This window comes from Salmo trutta, chromosome 19 (assembly GCF_901001165.1).
Source record: "Salmo trutta chromosome 19, fSalTru1.1, whole genome shotgun sequence".
Lineage (NCBI taxonomy): Eukaryota > Metazoa > Chordata > Actinopteri > Salmoniformes > Salmonidae > Salmo > Salmo trutta.
This window is the reverse complement of record NC_042975.1, coordinates 25,226,327-25,247,308: the sequence shown is the minus strand read 5'-3', so window position 1 is coordinate 25,247,308 and position 20,982 is coordinate 25,226,327. Positions and strand designations below refer to the sequence as shown.

At 42.9% G+C, this 20,982-nt stretch overlaps 1 protein-coding gene across 1 annotated transcript; it reads left to right on the top strand.

The window, feature by feature from the left end:
* The first annotated feature begins 269 nt into the window (after window positions 1–269).
* Window positions 270–20,905, top strand: LOC115154197 (myb-binding protein 1A-like protein). Its single transcript, XM_029700193.1, has 26 exons — window positions 270–509; window positions 943–1,038; window positions 2,556–2,639; window positions 4,174–4,248; window positions 6,335–6,442; window positions 8,937–9,127; window positions 9,238–9,405; window positions 9,646–9,763; window positions 9,995–10,284; window positions 10,363–10,473; window positions 11,457–11,582; window positions 11,782–11,988; window positions 12,072–12,180; window positions 12,333–12,420; window positions 12,668–12,825; window positions 13,002–13,124; window positions 14,386–14,511; window positions 14,791–14,964; window positions 15,186–15,343; window positions 17,777–17,996; window positions 18,155–18,286; window positions 18,414–18,482; window positions 18,680–18,793; window positions 19,081–19,185; window positions 19,283–19,407; window positions 20,206–20,905. The coding sequence occupies exons 1-26, from the start codon at window positions 306–308 to the stop codon at window positions 20,510–20,512; spliced, it is 3,786 nt and encodes a 1,261-aa protein (XP_029556053.1). The 5' UTR covers window positions 270–305; the 3' UTR covers window positions 20,513–20,905.
* Window positions 20,906–20,982: the final 77 nt, after the last annotated feature.

The window sequence follows — 20,982 nt, the reverse complement described above, 5'->3', positions numbered from 1 at the left end:
CATGAGTTCAAAGATGTTATGCTGAAGCAGCCATTATCACCATACACCACAGTGTAGGCTACAACGGCTGTGTTTACACAGACAGCCCAATTCTTATCTATTTCCACTAACATGTATTTTTGACCAGTCAGCTCAGTTATTTTTCCTATAATTGGGTAAACGGTCAGAATTGGGATGCCTGTGTAAACCAGCAAAGAGCTGACAAAAGCTGGTTGGCTCGTGAAGAAAAGGGACTTCCTTTGAACCCGGAAGATGTACTTTTTTTTAGGTGCTGGGGTCATGCACGTTTTTCTCCAAATTGTCACATGGCATGCATGGCCACTACGATGCATTTAGATATGGGGGAGATAGAAAATGAACCAGTGCGACCAAAAATTAAAGATGCAAAGGGTGTTCTCAAACAGAACCGCGAGTTCCTGGACTTCTTCTGGGATATCACTAAACCTGAACAAGATATACGGCTGAAGGCCATTGAAAATCTCATACATTATCTGAAGAAGAGTGAAAAGGTTGGTGTGTTTGGGTCTGCTCTCAGTTGCTAACTAGCTAACAGTTAGCTAACAGTTTAGCAAAATAAGTAGGCTATCGACCGTAGTTAGCTAGCCACATTGTCACATTATGCTATTGGTGGGTGTTGCACTTTAGAGCAACCCATAACGTTATCATTTTCCAGTTTAGTACAGCTCTAAAACGCTGAGCAGTATTGCTAGCTAGTTAGGCTAACGTTGCTAACTACTGGAGATGCCCAGGAATATTATTTCACACATGGCCACGTGGGTTGAGTTGTGAGCTTTGATTGCTGGCATGCGTCTTACTCTAATTCTATTCATTTGAGTTGTCAAACTCTCTTTAGAAGGGGTAGGTGCTACCACACGTACATGTTGTTAACTTTATAGAGCCATCCAGTTCTTGACATTTAGCCATAAGGTCTTGTCTTTCTAGCCAGATGAGCTGAAGTACACTCTGAAGAGACTGGTGGATGGCTTGGCACACACCAGAGAGGCTGCCCGGCCAGGCTTCAGTTTGGCGTTGGGACAGGTAATGTAATCAAAAATGCATATTTTGATAAATGGGTAAAACAATGTTAATTGTGTAGATAGTCCTATAAGAAAACAAATGGTCCAAACCTCATGTTGCTATCATAATCTGTAATTGGAGTTTTTCAGTGGTGGAAAAAGTAACAAATTCTCATACTTGAGTAAAAGTAAAGATATGTTATTAATAGAAAATGACTCAAGGGAAAGTCACCCAGTAAAATACTACATGAGTAAAAGTCTAAAGGTATTTGGTTTAAAAAATACTTGAGTATCATAAGTAAATGTCATTGATAAAATTTACTTAAGTATCAAAAGAAAAAGTATAAATAATTTCAAATTCCTTATATAAAGCAAACCAGGTGGCACAATTTTGTTTAATTTTTTAATTTATGGATAGCCAGGGTCAACATCATTTAAAAACAAAGCATTTGTGTTTGGTGAGTCCGCCAGATTAGAGGCATTAGAGATGACCAGGGATGTTCTTTTGATAAGTGCGAATTGGACAATTTTCTGTCCTGCTAAGCATTCAAAATGTATCGAGTACTTTTGGGTGTCAGGGAAAATGTATGGAGTAAAAAGTAGATTATTTCCTTTAGGAATGTAAAAGTTGTCAAATAAATATATAAAGTACAGATACCCCAAAAAACTACTTAAGTAGTACTTTCAAGTATTTTTAACTTAAGTACTTTACTCCACTGGAGTTTTTACCCTTGTAAGATGGCCAAAATTAGGGTGACTAAATCAATGAAGGCCAGAGGGGGGGAAAAGGAGGAAAAAATCAGGAAAATTGCACAGCATCACGTCAGCTAGGCTGGGTGCTGTGTGAGAATGTAGGCTACCTGACAGGCTCCCTGACCTGTTGATCTCATCATTCTTCAAGAATCCACAGGACATAAAACACTATAAGATAAATATTGATTTTGAGATGTGACATGTAGTATTTTGGTATACGGTTTTCATATTGATGCTAATTTCCTGTTCAAAGATTTTGCACAAAAACAAGCACATCTGTGAAATGTCAATGGAGCACTGAGCATACAGCAAGCTTTTATTCTCAAATCCTTTTACATTTAATTAAGCTGGTGTCATGCTAATTTAGGTTTTTGCAACATGGATACATTGAAGACGACCACATGTAAAAACCTCAAGTTGCAGTGAAAAAGCTGCACTGCTCTGTCAACATAGTTCTGTGCTTATTATCGGATGTATTAGGTTATGAAGTCCAACTTTGTGGATTTATACGCTTAATTAAAAGACCCCCTGAACGATTCAGAACAGGAACAATCATATTTGTCATGGTAAACTGTATTTTATAACACAAGGAATTTAAATGTTATCACCAAAGTGTGTTTTCACCCCCCCCATGGCAGTGGGTGGCCACCCTACTGCACATCTAATGGCTCAGCAAAATCCTGCGTCTTTGTACATGTCTAACGAATGACTTATTAAGGTGTTACTACATAACATGTAGAAGATGTGACTTATGCATAATTTCTCTTTCATTGTTTTGGTTGTCAGGTCCTGAGCGTGTTTGAGGAGGTATCTCTGCGTACCGCATTTGATCAAATCAAAGAGAAGCACAACTTGGCGACAGTGAAAAAGGTGAGCATGTGATATGACTAAAGTTAGATGCAGTGTACCATGGTAAATATACTGCTCAAAAAAATAAAGGGGACACTTAAACAACACAATGTAACTCCAAGTCAATCACACTTCTGTGAAATCAAACTGTCCACTTAGGAAGCAACACTGATTGACAATACATTTCACATGCTGTTGTGCAAATGGAAAAGACAACAGGTGGAAATTATAAGCAAGACACCCCCAATAAAGAAGTGGTTCTGTAGGTGGTGACCACAGACCACTTCTCAGTTCCTATGCTTCCTGGCTGATGTCGCTACCAGGAGACAGGCCAGTACATCAGGAGACGTGGAGGAGGCCGTAGGAGGGCAACAACCCAGCAGTAGGACCGCTACCTCCGCCTTTGTGCAAGGAGGAGCACTGCCAGAGCCCTGCAAAATGACCTCCAGCAGGCCACAAATGTGCATGTGTCTGCTCAAACGGTCAGAAACAGACTCCATGAGGGTGGTATGAGGGCCCGACGTCCACAGGTGGGGGTTGTGCTTACAGCCCAACACCGTGCAGGACGTTTGGCATTTGCCAGAGAACACCAAGATTGGCAAATTCGCCACTGGCGCCCTGTGCTCTTCACAGATGAAAGCAGGTTCACACTGAGCACGTGACAGATGTGACAGAGTCTGGAGACGCCGTGGAGAACGTTCTGCTGCCTGCAACATCCTCCAGCATGACCGGTTTGGCGGTGGGTCAGTCATGGTGTGGGGTGGCATTTCTTTGGGGGGCCGCACAGCCCTCCATGTGCTCGCCAGAGGTAGCCTGACTGCCGTTAGGTACCGAGATGAGATCCTCAGACCCCTTGTGAGACCATATGCTGGTGTGGTTGGCCCTGGGTTCCTCCTAATGCAAGACAATGCTAGACCTCATGTGGCTGGAGTGTGTCAGCAGTTCCTGCAAGAGGAAGGCATTGATGCTATGGACTGGCCCGCCCGTTCCCCAGACCTGAATCCAATTGAGCACATCTGGGACATCATGTCTCGCTCCATCCACCAACGCCACGTTGCACCACAGACTGTCCAGGAGTTGGCGGATGCGTTAGTCCAGGTCTGGGAGGAGATCCCTCAGGAGACCATCCGCCACCTCATCAGGAGCATGCCCAGGCATTGTAGGGAGGTCATACAGGCACGTGGAGGCCACACACACTACTGAGCCTCATTTTGATTTGTTTTAAGGACATTACATCAAAGTTGGATCAGCCTGTAGTGTGCTTTTCCACTTTAATTTTGAGTGTGACTCCAAATCCAGACCTCTATGGGTTGATAAATTGGATTTCCATTGATTATTTTTGTGATTTTGTCGTCAGCACATTTAACTATGTAAAGAAAAAAGTATTCAATAAGATTATTTCTTTCATTCAGATCTAGGATGTGTTGTTTAAGTGTTTTTTTTGAGCAGTGTATTTATTAGACATTTTACTAACATCCATATACTTCATGTACGGCCAATGAAGATCTCCATTTTATACTGTATCTTGTGTTCACATTTATGTTCATGTTGACAGAAACTCATCAGAAATGCTGCTTTTGGGAACTTCTTTGGTGTGCTTGCCTTGTCTCAGTCAACACGCCTTCCAAAGGTAAGAATGACACCAGGTAACCCAAGGGCTTGGCAGAGAAGATTAGTATACCATGTTTGGTGCAGATAATGGAGGAGCACATAGACGGGTTGGTTGTTTAGCAACACAACTGACGGGTGCGGAACTATGGGGCAAAACAGACGTGGTTGGCTTAGACTGTTGACAACATGTAAACTACACTGAACAAAAATATAAATGCAACATGTAAAGTGTTGGTCCCATGTTTCATGAGCTGAAATAAGATGCCAGAAATGTCCCATACGCATAAAAAGCTTATTTCTCTCTGTTGTGCACACGTTTGTTTACATCCCTGTTAGTGAGCATTTCTACTTTGCCAAGATAATCCATCCACCTGACAGGTGTGGCATATCAAGAAGCACACCTGTACTGGGGACAATAAAAGGTCACTGTCAAATGTGCAGTTTTATCACATACACAAAGCCACAGATGTCTTAAGTTTTGAGGGAGTGTGCATTTGCCATGCTGACTGCAGGACTGTCCACCAGAGCTGTTGCCAGATAATTTAATGTTAATTTCTTTATCATAAGCTGCCTCTAGCGTTGTTTTAGAGAATATGGCAATGCGTCCAACCGGCCTTACAATCGCAGACCACGTGTAGGACGTCGTGTGGGCGAGCGGTTTGCTGATGCGAACGGTGTGCCCCACGGTGGGGTTATTGCATGGGCAGGTGTAAGCTAAGGACAACAAACACAATTGCATTTTATTGATGGCAATTTAAATGCACAGAGACACCGTGATGAGATCCTGAGGCCCATTGTCCTGCCATTCATCCTCAACCGTCACCTCAGGTTTCAGCATGATAATGTCGCAATGATCTGTATACAATTTCTGGAAGTTGAAATGTCCAAGTTATTCATGGCCTGCATCCTCCCCAGACTTTTTATTTATTTACTTAACCCTTTTTCTTCCTAATTTTGTGATATCCAATTGGTAGTTAGTCTTGTGCCATCGCTGCAACTCCAGTACGGGCTAGGGAGAGGCGAAAGTCGAGAGCCATGTGTCCTCCAAAACACGACCCTGCCAAGCCGTACTACTTCTTAACATACTCGCTTAACCCGGAAGCCAGCCGTACCAATGTACAACAGAAACAGTACAACTGGCTACGTGTCACCTAGCATGCGCCTGGCCCACCACAATACGCAGACATGTCACCCATTCAGCATGTTTGGAATGCTCTGGATCGACAGCATGTCCTAGTTAAAGCCAATATCCAGCAAATTCTCACAGCCATTGAGGAGTGGGACAACATTCCAATGATCAACTCAAGCATGATCAACTCTATGTGAATTGGGAGATGTCGTACAGCATTTACATTTTTTATTTAACTAGACAAGTCAGTTAAGACCAAATTCTTATTTACAATGAGGGCCTACCTGGGAACAGTGGGTGTGCTTGCCCTGCCTTGTTCGATCCAGCAACCTTTCTGTTACTGGCCCGACGCTCTAACCACTAGGCTACCTGTCGCCCAAAAATGAGGCAAATGGTGGTCACACCAGATCTAGTTTTTTGATCCAAGCCGCTACCATTTTAAAGTTCTGTTACCAACATATTTTATATCTGTATTCCCAGTCATATGAAATCCATAGATTAGGGCCTAATGAATTGATTTCAATTGACTGATTTCCTTATATGAATTCTAACTCGGTAAAATAGTTAATTGTTGCATGTTGCGTTTTTATTTTAGTTCAATATATATTTAGTCTATATGTTTTATTGTAGCCATATTAGCATAGACATGACATCAGTCAAAAAAACTAAAAACAAGACGTATCAATAGCAAGATACAATGAGCTGAAACGAGCCACCTTTGATTCCCCACATTGCAGCTTTTTGCCATTGCAGTTTTTTGCCATTACAGCTTCTTGCCATTGTTGCTAGCTATCTGACCATTCAGAATCATAACAACGCACGCCTTCCGGCCTCGTCAATGCTTGCATCATTTTTGTGAAGTCAGCCAACCCAGTCTATATGTCCCTCTATTGTTACTGCGGAACCTAGCTGTGTCTCTAATGTTCAGACTTCAGTGTGTGTTTGGTATGCTTACTTACCTGTGTGTGTGTGACAGGAGCCTCAGGTGGTGCTGGAGTGTGTCCAGCTCCTCCAGAGCCTCTCGCTTCACAGAGAACACCTGCGGGACCTGCCCAGGAAGACCATGGTGGACATCCTGTCTGAGGTGAGTGACTCGGCCAGCTCTACTTCATACTGTATCACTCTTTATGGTCCAACGGTAACTTTATTTTCTCATTGGCCCGGTTGAAAAAAATCTACTGGCCCGAACATGGTGTAGTTTTTAAATGCATTAGACCATGCAGGGCCTGTAGGTTGGCATGCTTTCTCTCAGTATTCAGCTATTAATAGGCTATATCTGGTTATTATGGTATTGAATTTGTGTAATATTATTTAGCAATCTAAGTCATTACTCCATTCTTTAGAATTGTATTAATTGCATACATTTTTGTTTCTAAAAAAATTTCATTAAGATAATTTTTTCCTACTTTCCAAAATAGGACGCTGCCCCAAGACGAATGCCAGGTGTCTTTTTGTAGCTTTTCTTTGTGCAGACTATCAACAGTAGCCAGCATACTGCTAGTCTGTTCACTATTTCTCTAAAATAAATAAGCTCAGCCAGTAGATTGGGGCTCCCGAGTGGCGCAGCGGTCTAAGACACTGCATCTCAGTGCTCGAGGCGTCACTACAGACACCCTGGTTAGAATCCAGACTGTATCACAGCCGGCCGTGATTGGAAGTCCCATAGGGCAGTGCACAATTGGCCCAGCATCATCCGGGTTTGGCCAGTGTAGGTCGTCATTGTAAATAAGAATTTGTTCTTAGCTGACTTGCCTAGTTAAATAAACAAAAGATTGATGGGCGCTTGTTTTTTCTCTGGACAGCTTGCGTGTGCTGTGTGTAAAGGCATCAACTCATGTACTGCTCAACAAGTTGTGACTAGCGGAAGCGTCGTGGTGCTTGAATGAATGGCCAATCATATTGCTCAAATACAAATAGCATAACTATTCCACGTGTAGTCTTCAATGGTTTAAAATGGTGGACTACGACATAGCAGGTAAATGTTGATCTGGAACATGCTGAGAATTTACTGGCCCTGACAAGATCCACTGGCCCTTAACCTCCCTGGGCAAACGTCCCACCTAGTCAACAGCCAGTGGAATCGCGTGGCGCGAAATACAAATACCTCAAAAATGCTATAACTTTAATTTCTCAAACATATGACTATTTTACACCATTTTAAAGACAAGACTGTTGTTAATCTAACCACATTGTCCAATTTCAAAAAGGCTTTACAGCGAAAGCAAAACATTAGATTATGTCAGGAGAGTACCCTGCCAAAAATAATCACACAGCCATTTTCAAAGCAAGCATATATGTCACAAAAACCAAAACCACAGCTAAATGCAGCGCTAACCTTTGATCTTCATCAGATGACACTCCTAGGACATTGTTATACAATACATGCATGTTTTGTTCAATCAAGTTCATATTTATATAAAAAAACAGCTTTTTACATTAGCATGTGATGTTCAGAACTAGCATACCCACCGCAAACTTCCGGTGAATTTACTAAATTACTCACGATTAACGTTCACAAAATACATAATTATTTTAAGAATTATAGAATTATAGAAGTCCTTTATGCAATCGCGGTGTCAGATTTTAAAATCGCTTTTCGGCGAAAGCACATTATGCAATATTCTGAGTACATAGCCCGGCCATCACGGCTAGCTAATTTGACACCCACCAAGTTTGGCTCTCACCAAACTCAGATTTACTATAAGAAAAATTGGATTACCTTTCCTGTTCTTTGTCAGAATGTACTCCCAGGACTTGTACTTCAACAACAAATGTTGTTTTGGTTCCAAATAATCCATTGTTATATTCAAATAGCTCCGTTTTGTTCGTGCGTTCAGGTCAGTATCCGAAGGCTGATGCGCATTTCGTGACAAAAAAATAGAAAATATTCCATTACCCTACTTCGAAGCATGTCAAACGCTGTTTAAAATCAATTTTTATGCTATTTTTCTTGTAAAATAGTGATAATATTCCAACCGGGCGACGTTGTATTCATTCAAAGGCTGAAAGAAAAAAATGGAGAATTCTCATGAATGCACTTCTCAGTGTCACTGTTCCCAGCCTGACCACTCACAAACAGAGCTGCTGTACTTCGCCCAGAGACTGCAGACACCCCATTACACTTTCTGGCGCCTTCTGAGAGCCAATGGAAGCCTTAGAAAATGTCACGTTACAGCAGAGATGCTGTATTTGATAGAGATGCCACAGAAGGAGAACAAATTGTCAGACAGGGCACTTCCTGTATGGAATCGTCTCAGGTTTTTGCCTGCCATATGAGTTCTGCTATACTCACAGACACCATTCAAACAGTTTTAGAAACTTTAGAGTGTTTTCTATCCAAATCTACTAATTATATGCATATTCTCGTTTCTGGGCAAGAGTAGTAACCAGTTTAAATTGGGTACGTTTTTTATCCGGCCGTGCAAATACTGCCCCCTAGCCCCAACAGGTTAAACATGATTTTACTCGCCGCAGGCCATCTTTAATGTCGGACCCTGCTTCTCATGGGGTCCCAACGTGATAAATCCTGGTGTGGAAGGGTGCAGTCAATATGACCTGTGTTTTGTGTGTTTCTCCAGACGTCAGAGGAGGTGTTTGAGGAGGTGCTGCTGGGAGCTCTGCAGACAGACCTGTCCTCTGCCTTCAACACCCCCGAGCAGCTGCAGCTCCTCCTGGTGGCCATGCAGAAGTTCCCCCAGGTGCTCAAGCCCAAGAAGCTGAAGAAGTTGCTGGGCACCTCCACAATCATTACCATGGACAATATCCCTAAGTGAGCAGCTTTTTACCACTATGTCTAGGTTTCTTCTTCCATGGTCATGGTGACACACACACACACTTTGACTAAATGTACAATCAAAACCCGTGTTTCCTCTCCCCTAGGTTAACAGAGGTACTGAAGATGGCGGCCCGCTCTGTCAAAAAGGACCGCCTGCTGCCTGCGGTGGCTCTGGACCTGCTGCAGATCTCTCTGAAGGAGGACAACTTTGAGCTCTTCTGGAGGGAGACAATAATCAAGGGAATGTTGAAAGACCAGCCAGGGCCCACACAGTAAGCACAGAACTGGGGTTAAAAGACTATTGCTCCCCACTTACATTTGGACCCTGAACCTGAGTATTAGATGATTGAACTATGTTCTGTAATCAAGACCCCTGTCATCTTAAATTGTTCCCCTGTCATTTTTCAAATTTATTGCAAGAATCCCCCCCCATGTACATGTATGTTCCTGTTTTCCTTCCTTTGTTGTTGTCTATAGCTGTGCCAACATGCGGTCTTTTCTCTGTGCCACAGTTACCTGAGCTACCGGCTGCTGGGCAGTGCCCTGCCCTTGCTGACCCTGGTCCAGCTGAAACAGGTGCTAAATGGAGAGGTGATGAGGGCCTACGGGGAACACGTGGTCTCTGCTCAGGTCAGTCTCCCATCAAATGTCTGACTCGCGACTGCACCAGGTCAAATGTCTGACTCGCGACTGCACCAGGTCAAATGTCTGACTCGCGACTGCACCAGGTCATAGAAATACATAGTAATGCTGCAGGCGTCTTAGTTAGTCACAGAACATGTGTAGCAAGATGCTCACTTATCCAAAAAGTTAGTTTTTAATATATTGACTTACAAGTATGTGCTCACCTCGCCCCCTCAGCTCCCAGACCGCTTCAAGTTTGCCCCCGAGATGGAGACGTACGTGGGCGACTTCCTGCAGGGCTGCGATGACCCGGAGAAGCAGCTGGCGGTGGTGGTGGCCTTCTCCCTGCTCACCAACCAGGGCTATCCCGTGGTGCCCTCCTTCTGGAGGGTTGTGCAGCACCTGCGGCCCACCGCCCTGCAGAGCTACGTGGACTGGCTCAAAGACATGTTCCTCAACCCCCAGCTGGACAGCTGCCTGGACTTCAGCACCCGCAGGCAGAAGGAGAACCAGGAGGGCGGAGTCCAGTGAGTAGAACCCTCATAGCATGTCATAGAACTATTAATATATGCCTTTCCAATGAATTGCTGACTCTCTATCCTTAGGAGAGAGAACTGTATATTCCGCCTGAGGAAATGGATCATTCCGCGCCTCACCTCCATCGTGGAGAACAACCAGGTGAAGAGAGAGGAGGATCTAGTGATGGATGTAGCTAGGTGAGAGATCACTGCAGGGAAAACATCATGTCACTGACTGTTTGCTGCTCCTTCAAGTGATTTTAAATAATGCCTTGGTGGTATCACTTGTGGGAGCAGCAAAGGGTTATCTTTTTCCTGTGCCAAGTTGGATGTACGTAATAATCTTAACATTTATATCACTACAACCAATGTATTCTGAAGGGCAGTTTCTATTCGGAATGTAGCGATTCACCGATAAGCACCGGTTCCCCATTCAAATGTTTAAGACGAGTGGATTGGTCTGCGGACCCCAACCGGATCCGAATGTAGTATGGTCACCATGCCAGGGTTCTCCTCAGATAAGAGGGGTGCTGCACGGCCTTGTTGGCTTGGCTGCCTCACTGTAAAGGTTTCAGAGCAACAGAAACTGATATTTAGTAATGATAAGAGTAACAATCTTTGATCGCCAATGACATTGTGAATTGCGAAACAGGCTGTTCATAAATTCTGAGTTTTCCTCAATTAATTCATCCTACTGCTGAAATGTGCTATCTCAACACAAATCCAAAGTTGTTCTATATATTCATTGTTCATAGCTAATTTGTAAACAATAAATATTGATACATTACTAACGCAAACACTTACTGTAATCTGCAAAAATGACAAGCTAATTAGTGGGTGATGGTGATTTCAGAATCAAAGTGGGGAGACAAAACACAGGCCACGTCCCTCTCCCAATCTGGTAGTGGGGTGGTAGATACCTAGTCTCCCTTATGGCTCAGCTCAGGAGCCTACATAGTAAAGACACCATATACACACACAGCTCAGACAGATCGGGCTTAGAGAGGCCCAGCTCCATCAGCATCAGATTGAAAAATGAATGTGTTTATGCAACAAATGTTGGTACATTCAATTGTTTCAAACTAAAACGTATCGGAGCCCATTTATCGAATCATCTTGAAAGGGAAAGATGCACATCCCTAATAGATGCTAAGCCATTGTTTTATCCTCCATTGCACCAGGTTTGTCTTTTTCCATGCATTCTTTAATGCTAAGAAAGCTACCCCAGACATACCTGAGACAGAAGCCACTCTGTCAGTGCCCCTGGATGAGAAGACCAGAGTCGTTATCATCAACTCCTTCTTTGGGTGAAATAACACATTACACTATCACTTTACCAAACACAAGCTGTGGGGTAGTCAAATATGAAGAGCATGGCTGGAATAGTCATTTAAGTTTTAAACATGCATGGTTTTAAAGGGGCAATTACATGAAACGTCACAGCATGAGTTAATTTGTTACTCTACACACCCTATCAACACGTCTCCAACCTCCCAACTCCTTCAGACTCCTGCAGCACATGAACCACCTGCCTTTGCTGGGCGACTCCCCTGAGGTGGCGGTCCACAACCAGAGGCACGTGCAGGGTGTGACTGGTGACGGCTCCATGTGGATCTACTGCCTCGTGCAGTATGCCGACGCCCTGCTCAACCAGCCAAAGTATGCCCAGAGCACCCAGCCCTTCAGCCCTGAGCAGAGACAGACCTGGGACAGGTATGGACCATGTAGAGATGGGGGATTTAAAGGTTGGTGTAAAAAATGTAAGCCAATAGTGAACCTGTTGTTATGATATCTAGTATGCTGGCGTCAGTAAGGACTCTAATGAAGAAATCAAAGAAAGGCCAGACTCCAGAGTCCTCTGCATTCCAACAACTCTTCCTGCTGGTTGGCATTCACCTGTTCAAGGTAAGCAATTAACTAACAAATGAGGGAAGAAAAAATAATTGTTGTAGTATTATGAACATTTTAGATTATAAAAAAAAAGAATTGTAGATACATAATTGTACTTTGTTCTTGTCCCACACATTTCTGTATACGTGTTTGCTTGTACCGTAAAGGCTCCAGAGGATTTGGTGGACCTGATGCAGGATCTGCAGAACTGCATGGCGAAAGCCCAAGAAAAGAAGTCCAAGAAGAAGGCAACAGGTAAGACCACATATCCGTAGGCCATGTGTCAGAGCCAACAAACTTTACAATCCACCCCGGTCTTCATCTGTGACAGGGAAGGAAGTACTCATTCTCCATAAATTGAACAATGAAAATGTATCTAGTTCCCCTCCATACTCTTTCACAAGTTTACAGTGACCGTAAGGTTTGATAAATACCACCCTCTGTTTAATATGGTAGCCCTTGGTGCGATGTCTCTGTAACCACATGTCCTCCATTGATCCAGGTTCTGCAGGAGAGGAGCCCCACTGGGCTGAGGTGGTAGTGGACATCCTGCTCTCACTCCTGTCCCAGCCCAGTAGACACATCCGCCACGTCTGCCGGACTGTCTTCTCCAACATCTGTCCCCACATCACCGCCAGAGCCCTCACCGCCATCTTGGATGTAAGTGTAGACTAAAATAGACTAGAGAATACTTTACTGTTGCAGAGCTGTAGTTTTGATATGTTACGTTCAAATATTACATTGTGTTCACTGATGGAAAAACTTTAGTTGATTTGTAAAAGTGCTTGTGGATATATTACAGGAATGTCCATTAATTAGAGGCATTGTGTATTTAGGTTCTGGACCCAGATAAAGATGAGGAGGACAGTGCCGTCGTGGTGACAGATGATCAAGACTCAGACAAAATAAAGAAGAAAGACATTAAAAAGAAAGGAGAGGAGGATGAAGGAGAGATCGAGGTCAGATCAGTTGTTTCACACCTGGTCACGTCCACAAAAGTGTATTCTAAAGAATATTATGAACCGGGTAGTTTGAGCCCAGAATGCTGATTGGTTGAAAGCTGTGGTATGACACATGACTTGTTTACTGTTCTGATTATGATTTTTCAACACCGATACGGATTATTGGAGGACCAAAGGAAGCCCATACCGATTAGTCGGCATATTTAAAAAAATAAATAATTATATATATATATACTTAAAAAAAAGATATATATTTGTAATAATGACAATTACAACAATACTGAACGAACACTTTTTTATTTTAACTTAATATAATACATAATAAAAATCAATTTAGTCTCAAATAATGAAACATGTTCAATTTGATTTAAATAATGCAAATGTTCGGAAGAAATGTTCTTCACACAGTTCGCAACGAGCCAGGTGGCCCAAACCGCTGCATATACCCTGACTCTGTTGCACAGAACGCAAGAGAAGTGACACAATTTCCCTAGTTAATATTGCCTGCTAACATGAATTTCTTTTAACTAAATATGCAGGTTTAAAAAAATATATACTTGTGTATTGATTTTAAGAAAGGCATTGATGTTTATGGTTAGGTACATTGGTGCAACGATTGTGCTTTTTTCGCGAATGCGCTTTTGTTAAATCACCCGTTTGGCGAAGTTGAAGTACGCTGTGATTCGATGATATAATAAATGCAACTCAGGACAAGCTAGTTAAACTAGTAATAACGTAATCACTCGTAACTACACATGGTTGATTTATAAAAAACAATCAGTTTAATGCTAGCTAGCAACTTACCTGGGCTCCTTGCAGCCACCAGGTCCTTTCGATGCTGCACTCAACAGGTGGTCAGCCTGCCACGCAGTCTCCTCGTGGATTGCAATGTAATCAGCGTCCAAAATGCCGATTACCTATTGTTATGAAAAATTAGGGCCGATTTCAAGTTATCTGCCATGCCGATTAATTGGTCGACCTCTAGACTATTTTATGAATGTATTTTAAATGAAGGATATATTTAAGCAGTAAGGCACCTCGGGGGTTTGTAGTATATGGCCAATATACCATGGCTAAGGGCTGTATCCAGGCACTCCACGTCTTGCCTAAGAACAACCCGTAGCTGTGTATATTGTCCATATTCCACACCCCCTTGGGCCTTATTGCTTAAATATATCCTTCATTTAAAATGCATCCCATAAGAGTGATTGCTTATATTTTATATCCTAAATATATGTATTACTTGCTTCCTCAAAAGGAGGATCAGTCGGATGCATCAGATGACGACTCTGAGGGTGAAGATGAGGCCATGGAGGAAGGGGGCGAGGTGGATCAGAACTTCCGCATTGAGCTGATGAAGGTCCTACAGAACCAAGATGCTTTGGTAGGTGTCTTTCCTGTGATTGATATTCTGTTCTACCTCTGGGTTTGTATTTACTGGTAACTCTTTAAGGTTTCACTTGTAGTGCTCAAGAAATGGTTGTTATTAGCCTTCATTTTTTTAAATGCATTTTGTAGTAAGTCTCTGGATAAGTTTCTAGTGGTTTCAAGGTTGAAATTCTCATTAAGTAAAGTGGAGGATTCAAAAGAAAGGACATTGATACACAGCGCCGGGGTATTCTAGACATTAACTGGATTGGGTCTTTCTTCCTGCCCGTCACAGGCCACAGAAGAGGACGGCAGCGATGACGACGAACTGGACGATGAAGCTATGATGAAGCTGGACGGCAATATCGCAGCGCTGTTCCTTGAACAGAAGAAGAAGATGCAGGCTAAGAAGGATGAGAAGGACAAGCTAAAAAAGGAAAAGACCCTCGTCAGAGACTTCAAGATCAAGGTCTATTTTTGTCTCATCTGTTTGGATAGAGAGATGAGTTGTATGAGTGGAAGGTGTGATGTTTCCAATGCTCCTACTAGTGCTGGCTTCAGGGCACATACTAATAACGCTGTTACACAAGCTACGAGCAGTGCTATTTCTAACACTGCCTCTTGTTCTTCTGGTGCTGGTCCCCCCCTATGTTCATGGTGCGCTGACCCTGGTTCTTTGCTGTGTTCCAGGTGCTGGACCTGGTGGAGGTGTTCCTGGCCAAGCAGGGCAGCAGCCCCCTGGTGCTGGGCATGGTGGAGCCCCTGCTCAGCGTCATCGAGAGCGGCATGAGCTCTGAGAGCGACCAGCAGGAGCAGGACTTCCTCCGCAAGGCCGCAGACATCTTCAAGTACGGCATGCTAATGCCTTTAGACACAGCCACTACTATCTTTTTTTCTTCATGTCATTTATATAGGCAGTTTTTTTTATATTTGATCAAATAAAATCATGTCACTAGCGCATCTGTGTTTGCGCACATCACCTGCATAGTGCAGGACGAGTGGGCCATTGCTCAAGGACAGAGAGACAGTCACACATTGCATCAGCAGGTAGGCCTATAAAATATGATGGAGAACAGATTAACTAGGTAGCCAATTAAAAATATATATTGTACCCTCTAGTTAACTGTTAAGCTATTTTTAGCATGTATTGATGTTCCAAAAAACATTCCACCGACTCTCGCAAATAAGGCCATACAAAGTTGATTTACTTTTTTAAACATTTCATATGACTTATCTAAATTATTATTTTTGATGAAACAAACTATTCACGTTACCATGGTATTAGTTGGGATTCGGTTCAATCGCGGTGAATCTAATCATGAACATTTAATTGTAGAAACAAATATTAGACGTTGCCTTTGGATTATGTGGCTTCAAAACTTGTTTTATAGATACTTCCAGTTGATTTGAACATCCAATGTATGGGACATTGTAACACAATAGTCACCCTGCAAAGTAAACACTTCTAATGTAGCTAAGATAAATGACTGAACTGGAAAAGGTTCGTTTCCTGAAGATGTGTGGGCCTAACATAGCTATTTCATCTTTTGATATTTTGAATGAGCAAATTATTTCAAAAGGCATAACTTATTTGTAATGTTGTGATGTTTTACATCAAGGGTGGTCAATCCTCCAGGAGAACTAATGGGTGTGCAAGTTTTTATTCCTGTCCCCCTCTGACAAATCACAGTTTAGAAATGAACTGCTCAACCAGACCTTATTAAAGGGCTTGATCAAAAGCCTGAACACCCAGTAGCTCTCCACACTGAGGGCTGACCACAGGTGTTTTATACAGTTGCCTAGCAGGGGTTCTACTTTGTGGGGGGTTAAGTGCCTTTCTCAATGACAGGAGATGGTACATGGGATCAGAGAGCAGCCTCCCAGTGTCGATACCACATTCCGCGTACTTTTTTTATACAGTGCCCTCTGTAATTATTGGGACAGTGACATTTTTTGTTTTGGCTCTGTACTCCAGCACTTGGGATTTGAAATTATACAATAAGTGAGAATGTTAGATGCGCACATGTCAGGGGGGGTTAGGGTTTTTGAGGGGGTATGATATTTGTGCGTCTAACTTTCTCACTCATCCTTATTCACGATTCTTTCAGGACTATCCACAGTCATGATAGCATGTGCATTTAATATAGAAGTGTTTACAATCATATTCTATTCTTATTTACAATTGAAGTGAATCCAATGACAATACATTATTTACCATTCATTTCTATTGGGCACAAAATAGTCTAACACAACCAAAACAAATGTGTCCAACAAGTTTGTAGAGTCACAAGCTTGATGTAATCATTGCCTGCTAGGAATGTGACTAAATATTACACTTTAGACTACTTTAATACAAAAATGAATTTGGCCAAATACTACGTACAAAAAATGCTGTAATTTCTAAACGGTTCACCCGATATGGATTAAAGCCGACAGTCTGCACTTTAACCTCATCGTCGTCATTGTATCATTTCACATCCAAAGTGCTGGAGTACAGAGCCAAAACAACAATGTGTCACTGTCCCAATAATTACTGAGGGTGCCATATGTACATGGAGACGCCGCCAATTGTTGATCGTGGACATTTGGTTAAGTCATAATGTGTATGAATCCTGCATATCATTGACTGAGTACAGAATGCATCCATACTCATCATACAAAAAATGATATCAAACAAGAGTTCAGAGTGTGATGTTATATGTCCTATCAGGAAGTTAAAGGTAGTTTCGCGAGCCAATGCAAACTAGTGTTAGCACAATGACTGAAAGGCTACAGATACAGTAGCATACGCTAGAGAACAATGCAAGTGGATCCATAGCTTCCAATCACTCCTCTTGTCCCAAATGGCACCACATCCCTATATACTACCTCTAACTAACTTAAAGGGCAGCTGAACATTTCTCTCACAAGTGACTCATATGAGAGTACATTGTGCCTGATTGAGCATAGAACCCTCAAACTGTTTATTCATTAACTTTCAGTTATTTCTTGTCATTAAAACACTCATCAAATACTTTTATTGTGCTCCCAAATGTCAGTGCATTAGAGCCATGTATAATAGTGTTAACGGTTTTAAAACTCATTAACACTAAGTGCCAAGCTATGTATTAGATGTAAGACAGGATTTGTTTTACTTCTTTATGCACCTATATAGAACAGCTTGTCAGATGCAGCTGCATTGAAGACTGATCTATTCCTGTCTGAGTAGACAGATTTGTCAAGTTTTCCAGTATTATTCTGCTATACTGATCAGTCAGTAACGTTATCCTCTACTCCCCCAGGAACCAGCTATGCCGGGCCAAGCAGTACTGTAAGACCGTAGGTGACAGACAGGGGGAGCTCCACGACCTGCTGGAGAAACTCATGACCAAAGCCCAGAAGCTCTCAGACTCCTCAGTGTCACTCTACTTCTTCAGTGCATCTCTGTACCTGGTCAAGGTGCTGAGAGGGGGGGTGCCCGGGGCCTCCGCAGAGAGCAAGACCATTCTATCAACTGAGGAGGTACGTCTCTACCTTTCAGATTTCACTACAGTGACAGAAGTTGGTCCTTAACCAACCACTTGATAGATTCAACCTGAATGTACGCTGAGTATTTACTATTATTGTGTCTTTTGTGTAAAACCAACCTGTTGATATGCTGAAATCTCCTTGTGCTGCAGTTGAGGTTCATGGGTAACGTGGACGTGGAGAGGGTGTCTGATATCTTTAAAGGGGCTCTGCGCTCCTTCATGACACGCAGGAAGAGCCCTCTGTCAGGCCTGATGTTCATCGACCTCTTCACCCGCTTCCCTGTGAGAACGGCAACAACACTCTTATTCTATCTACACTGCCCTGAAGGGACTGTATAAACACTTGAAGGTGCATCATTCTTTTCCTCTTGTGGCTGGTGTAACTGTGATCATCTTCTGTTGTATGTAGGTTCTGTGTGTGAACCTATTGGAAACTGCAGTGGAACACATCACAACAGGAATCAGAGAACACCAACAAGTAAGACTAGCAGGCTCCTCAACAATCTGGAGTAAAAATACGCATTAACCATGGGTCAACTTCTACCAGCTCCACTTTTAATACAATAATGACTAACCTAACTCTTCCCAGCCAATAATCCTTTCGGCCTGATGGTAAATACCACTGATCTGCAGAATAACGTCTGCACATTGAGGGTTTGACTTTATGTTCCACAGAGCCAGGCCAGTGCCATGGTGCTGCGGGGGCTGCAGAGCAGGGAGGTACAGCAGCTGTTGGCGGGCGACCCCTGGGCAGGGCTGCTTCAGAAGGTGGTGGACCAGGTGGCAGCGGTAGGCATCAAACACCTCACCCAAGCTTAGACATTAGAGAACATGTCACTGTGTGAAACTGCACAGTGCACCATACTGCAAACCATAGGAATCGATCTCTAGATCACATCATTACTATAAAACATGGGAACAATTATATCACATTAAAAAAAACTCTGATCAACTAACAATTGTTTTTCATGCAGTTTAATCTATAGGTTTGTCTTAGATGATAAATGACCTCTCTCTCCCTGGGCTGTCGTTTTAGAAGACGTTACTGAAATGGTTGTGGATGTTGTTCTCCTCAGAGTCTGGAGACTGTAGTTGAGACCACTAAGAACAAGGTGGTCCAGGAGAAGTTGGTCAAAGCCCTGGAGCTTGGCCTGTTCCTGGTCAAAAACATCAACCAGCAGGTAAACCAACTCTAATTTCACCACATTTCCCTGTCCTACTAACATGGGAGGATTTTTGGAGGTTCTTTGACCTACCTTTGTCTCCTGTGTTTTACAGAAACTGTCTGTGGCTCTGGAGCCCCTCAAGACGGTTCTTCAGTCCATGAGAGAGGTTCTGGGTTTCAGAAAGACGGGGCAGATGGAGGACACATACTGGGCCGTCATGAAACACTTTGGAGTCATGTGAGTAACTCCGCCACACGATCACTGTCTGCAGTTACACTACCATGTCATAGTGAATTAAATGTACCAACAATACTCATAGTAACATATAATCATTGAGACCTACTTGACAGGTTTTTTTGTTGTTGGATGTGAGCAATGTTGATACTTTCCTACTGCAGTGGCAGTATACCCATAGAGCAGGTTGGTTAGTTGTCCTTCAAGGGGTTCTCCAACTTTTTGGGGCAGGGGACCCTTTTTACACTCTAGTCATTTAGAAGACTCATCCAGAGTCTTACAGGAACAATTAGGGTTAAGTGTCTTGCTCAAGTGTACATCAGATTTTTTTACCTAGTCGGCTCGTGGCTTCGACCCAGCGACCTTTTGGTTACTGACCCAACGCTCTTAACCGCTAGGCTACCTGCCACCAATTTGTGATAGCGAATTCATCAGGAACCCCATCATATTCAGAACAACTCGAGTGAGATGCAAGGAGTTTTACTATGACTTGGGCAGTGAAGGGCCAGACGAGCCTAGTCTCGGGCCCTGGGAAGGTATATTGTAAATGTCTGCCTCTTGGCATCGGAGAGAAGATTGAGCAATTCTACACATTTTGCCATGAGGCAGAGAGAACTTTGACTAATTTAAGCTTTAAAACTGCAGTTTGTGGATAACAGTATCCCATGTTGCCCAGGAACATACATTGTAAACTACATTATTAAAAAGAATATTACGAACATTTATTTTGAGATCTGGCTGCGGACCCACTTTGAGAACCTCTGCTCTAATACCATGTTTTTGTGGCTCCATCTTTAACAGAAAGCCCAAACGGGACAGGATCAGGAAAACCAAGGAGGACCAGGCTGAGCCGACCGCTCCCAAGAAGAAAGGATTCCTGCCCGAGACCAAAAAGAGAAAGAACCGCAAGAAGCAATTGCCTGTCTCTGAGCAGGGGGCAGCAGATGCCAACACAGTCCCCTTGGGGAAACCAGAGGGAGGAAAGAAGAAGAAAAGGAACAAAAATAAGAAACAGCCAGGAGAAGAGACACCTGGACAGGGGCTGGCCAAGAGGGCCAAGATGACACCGTCTGCAGTCAAACAGAAGAAAAAGAGGAGAATAAAGTAGACTGTATATATGTGTATGGCGTTTCTCACTCTGGTTTTGTAACTTTTCTGTTGATATATTTTTCATTTGTGGCCTGTGCTAGATTGTCTCTGTAACCTTCTCGTCTATGAACTAACAAGATGTCATTGGCCAGGATTCAATCAGGTTATGCGCAATTAAAAGACATATGGAATGTTTACCTTGAATGAGTTCCCCGAACATTGCCTTTAAAAGATACATGGTGTGAATCCTGACCTTTTGGCATTATGCTAGTAGACCTCAACCCCATTGAATGTGGTACATGGTAGTGCTTTTATTGATATGTTAAATGTGTTGTAGAACCTGATGTGGAGATGGGGCCTCACGCTCTGGTATCTTTTCATAAAGTCATGGTGAGGTTTGTGGACAGTGCTATATTGTCTCTGTAACCTTTGCTTCCTCCTACACCTTATGCACAAGGTTCTCTTGAGTGTTCAAGCCTTTGAACTAGT

Excerpts from the sequence above, each read along its gene's own strand:
- LOC115154197 (XM_029700193.1), top strand. The coding sequence starts at position 306 with ATGGCATGCATGGCCACTACGATGCATTTAGATATGGGGGAGATAGAA. Across the intron at positions 9,764-9,994 it reads AACACGTGGTCTCTGCTCAG|CTCCCAGACCGCTTCAAGTT; the intron begins GTCAGTCTCCCA and ends TCGCCCCCTCAG. Across the intron at positions 12,181-12,332 it reads TTGGCATTCACCTGTTCAAG|GCTCCAGAGGATTTGGTGGA; the intron begins GTAAGCAATTAA and ends TGTACCGTAAAG.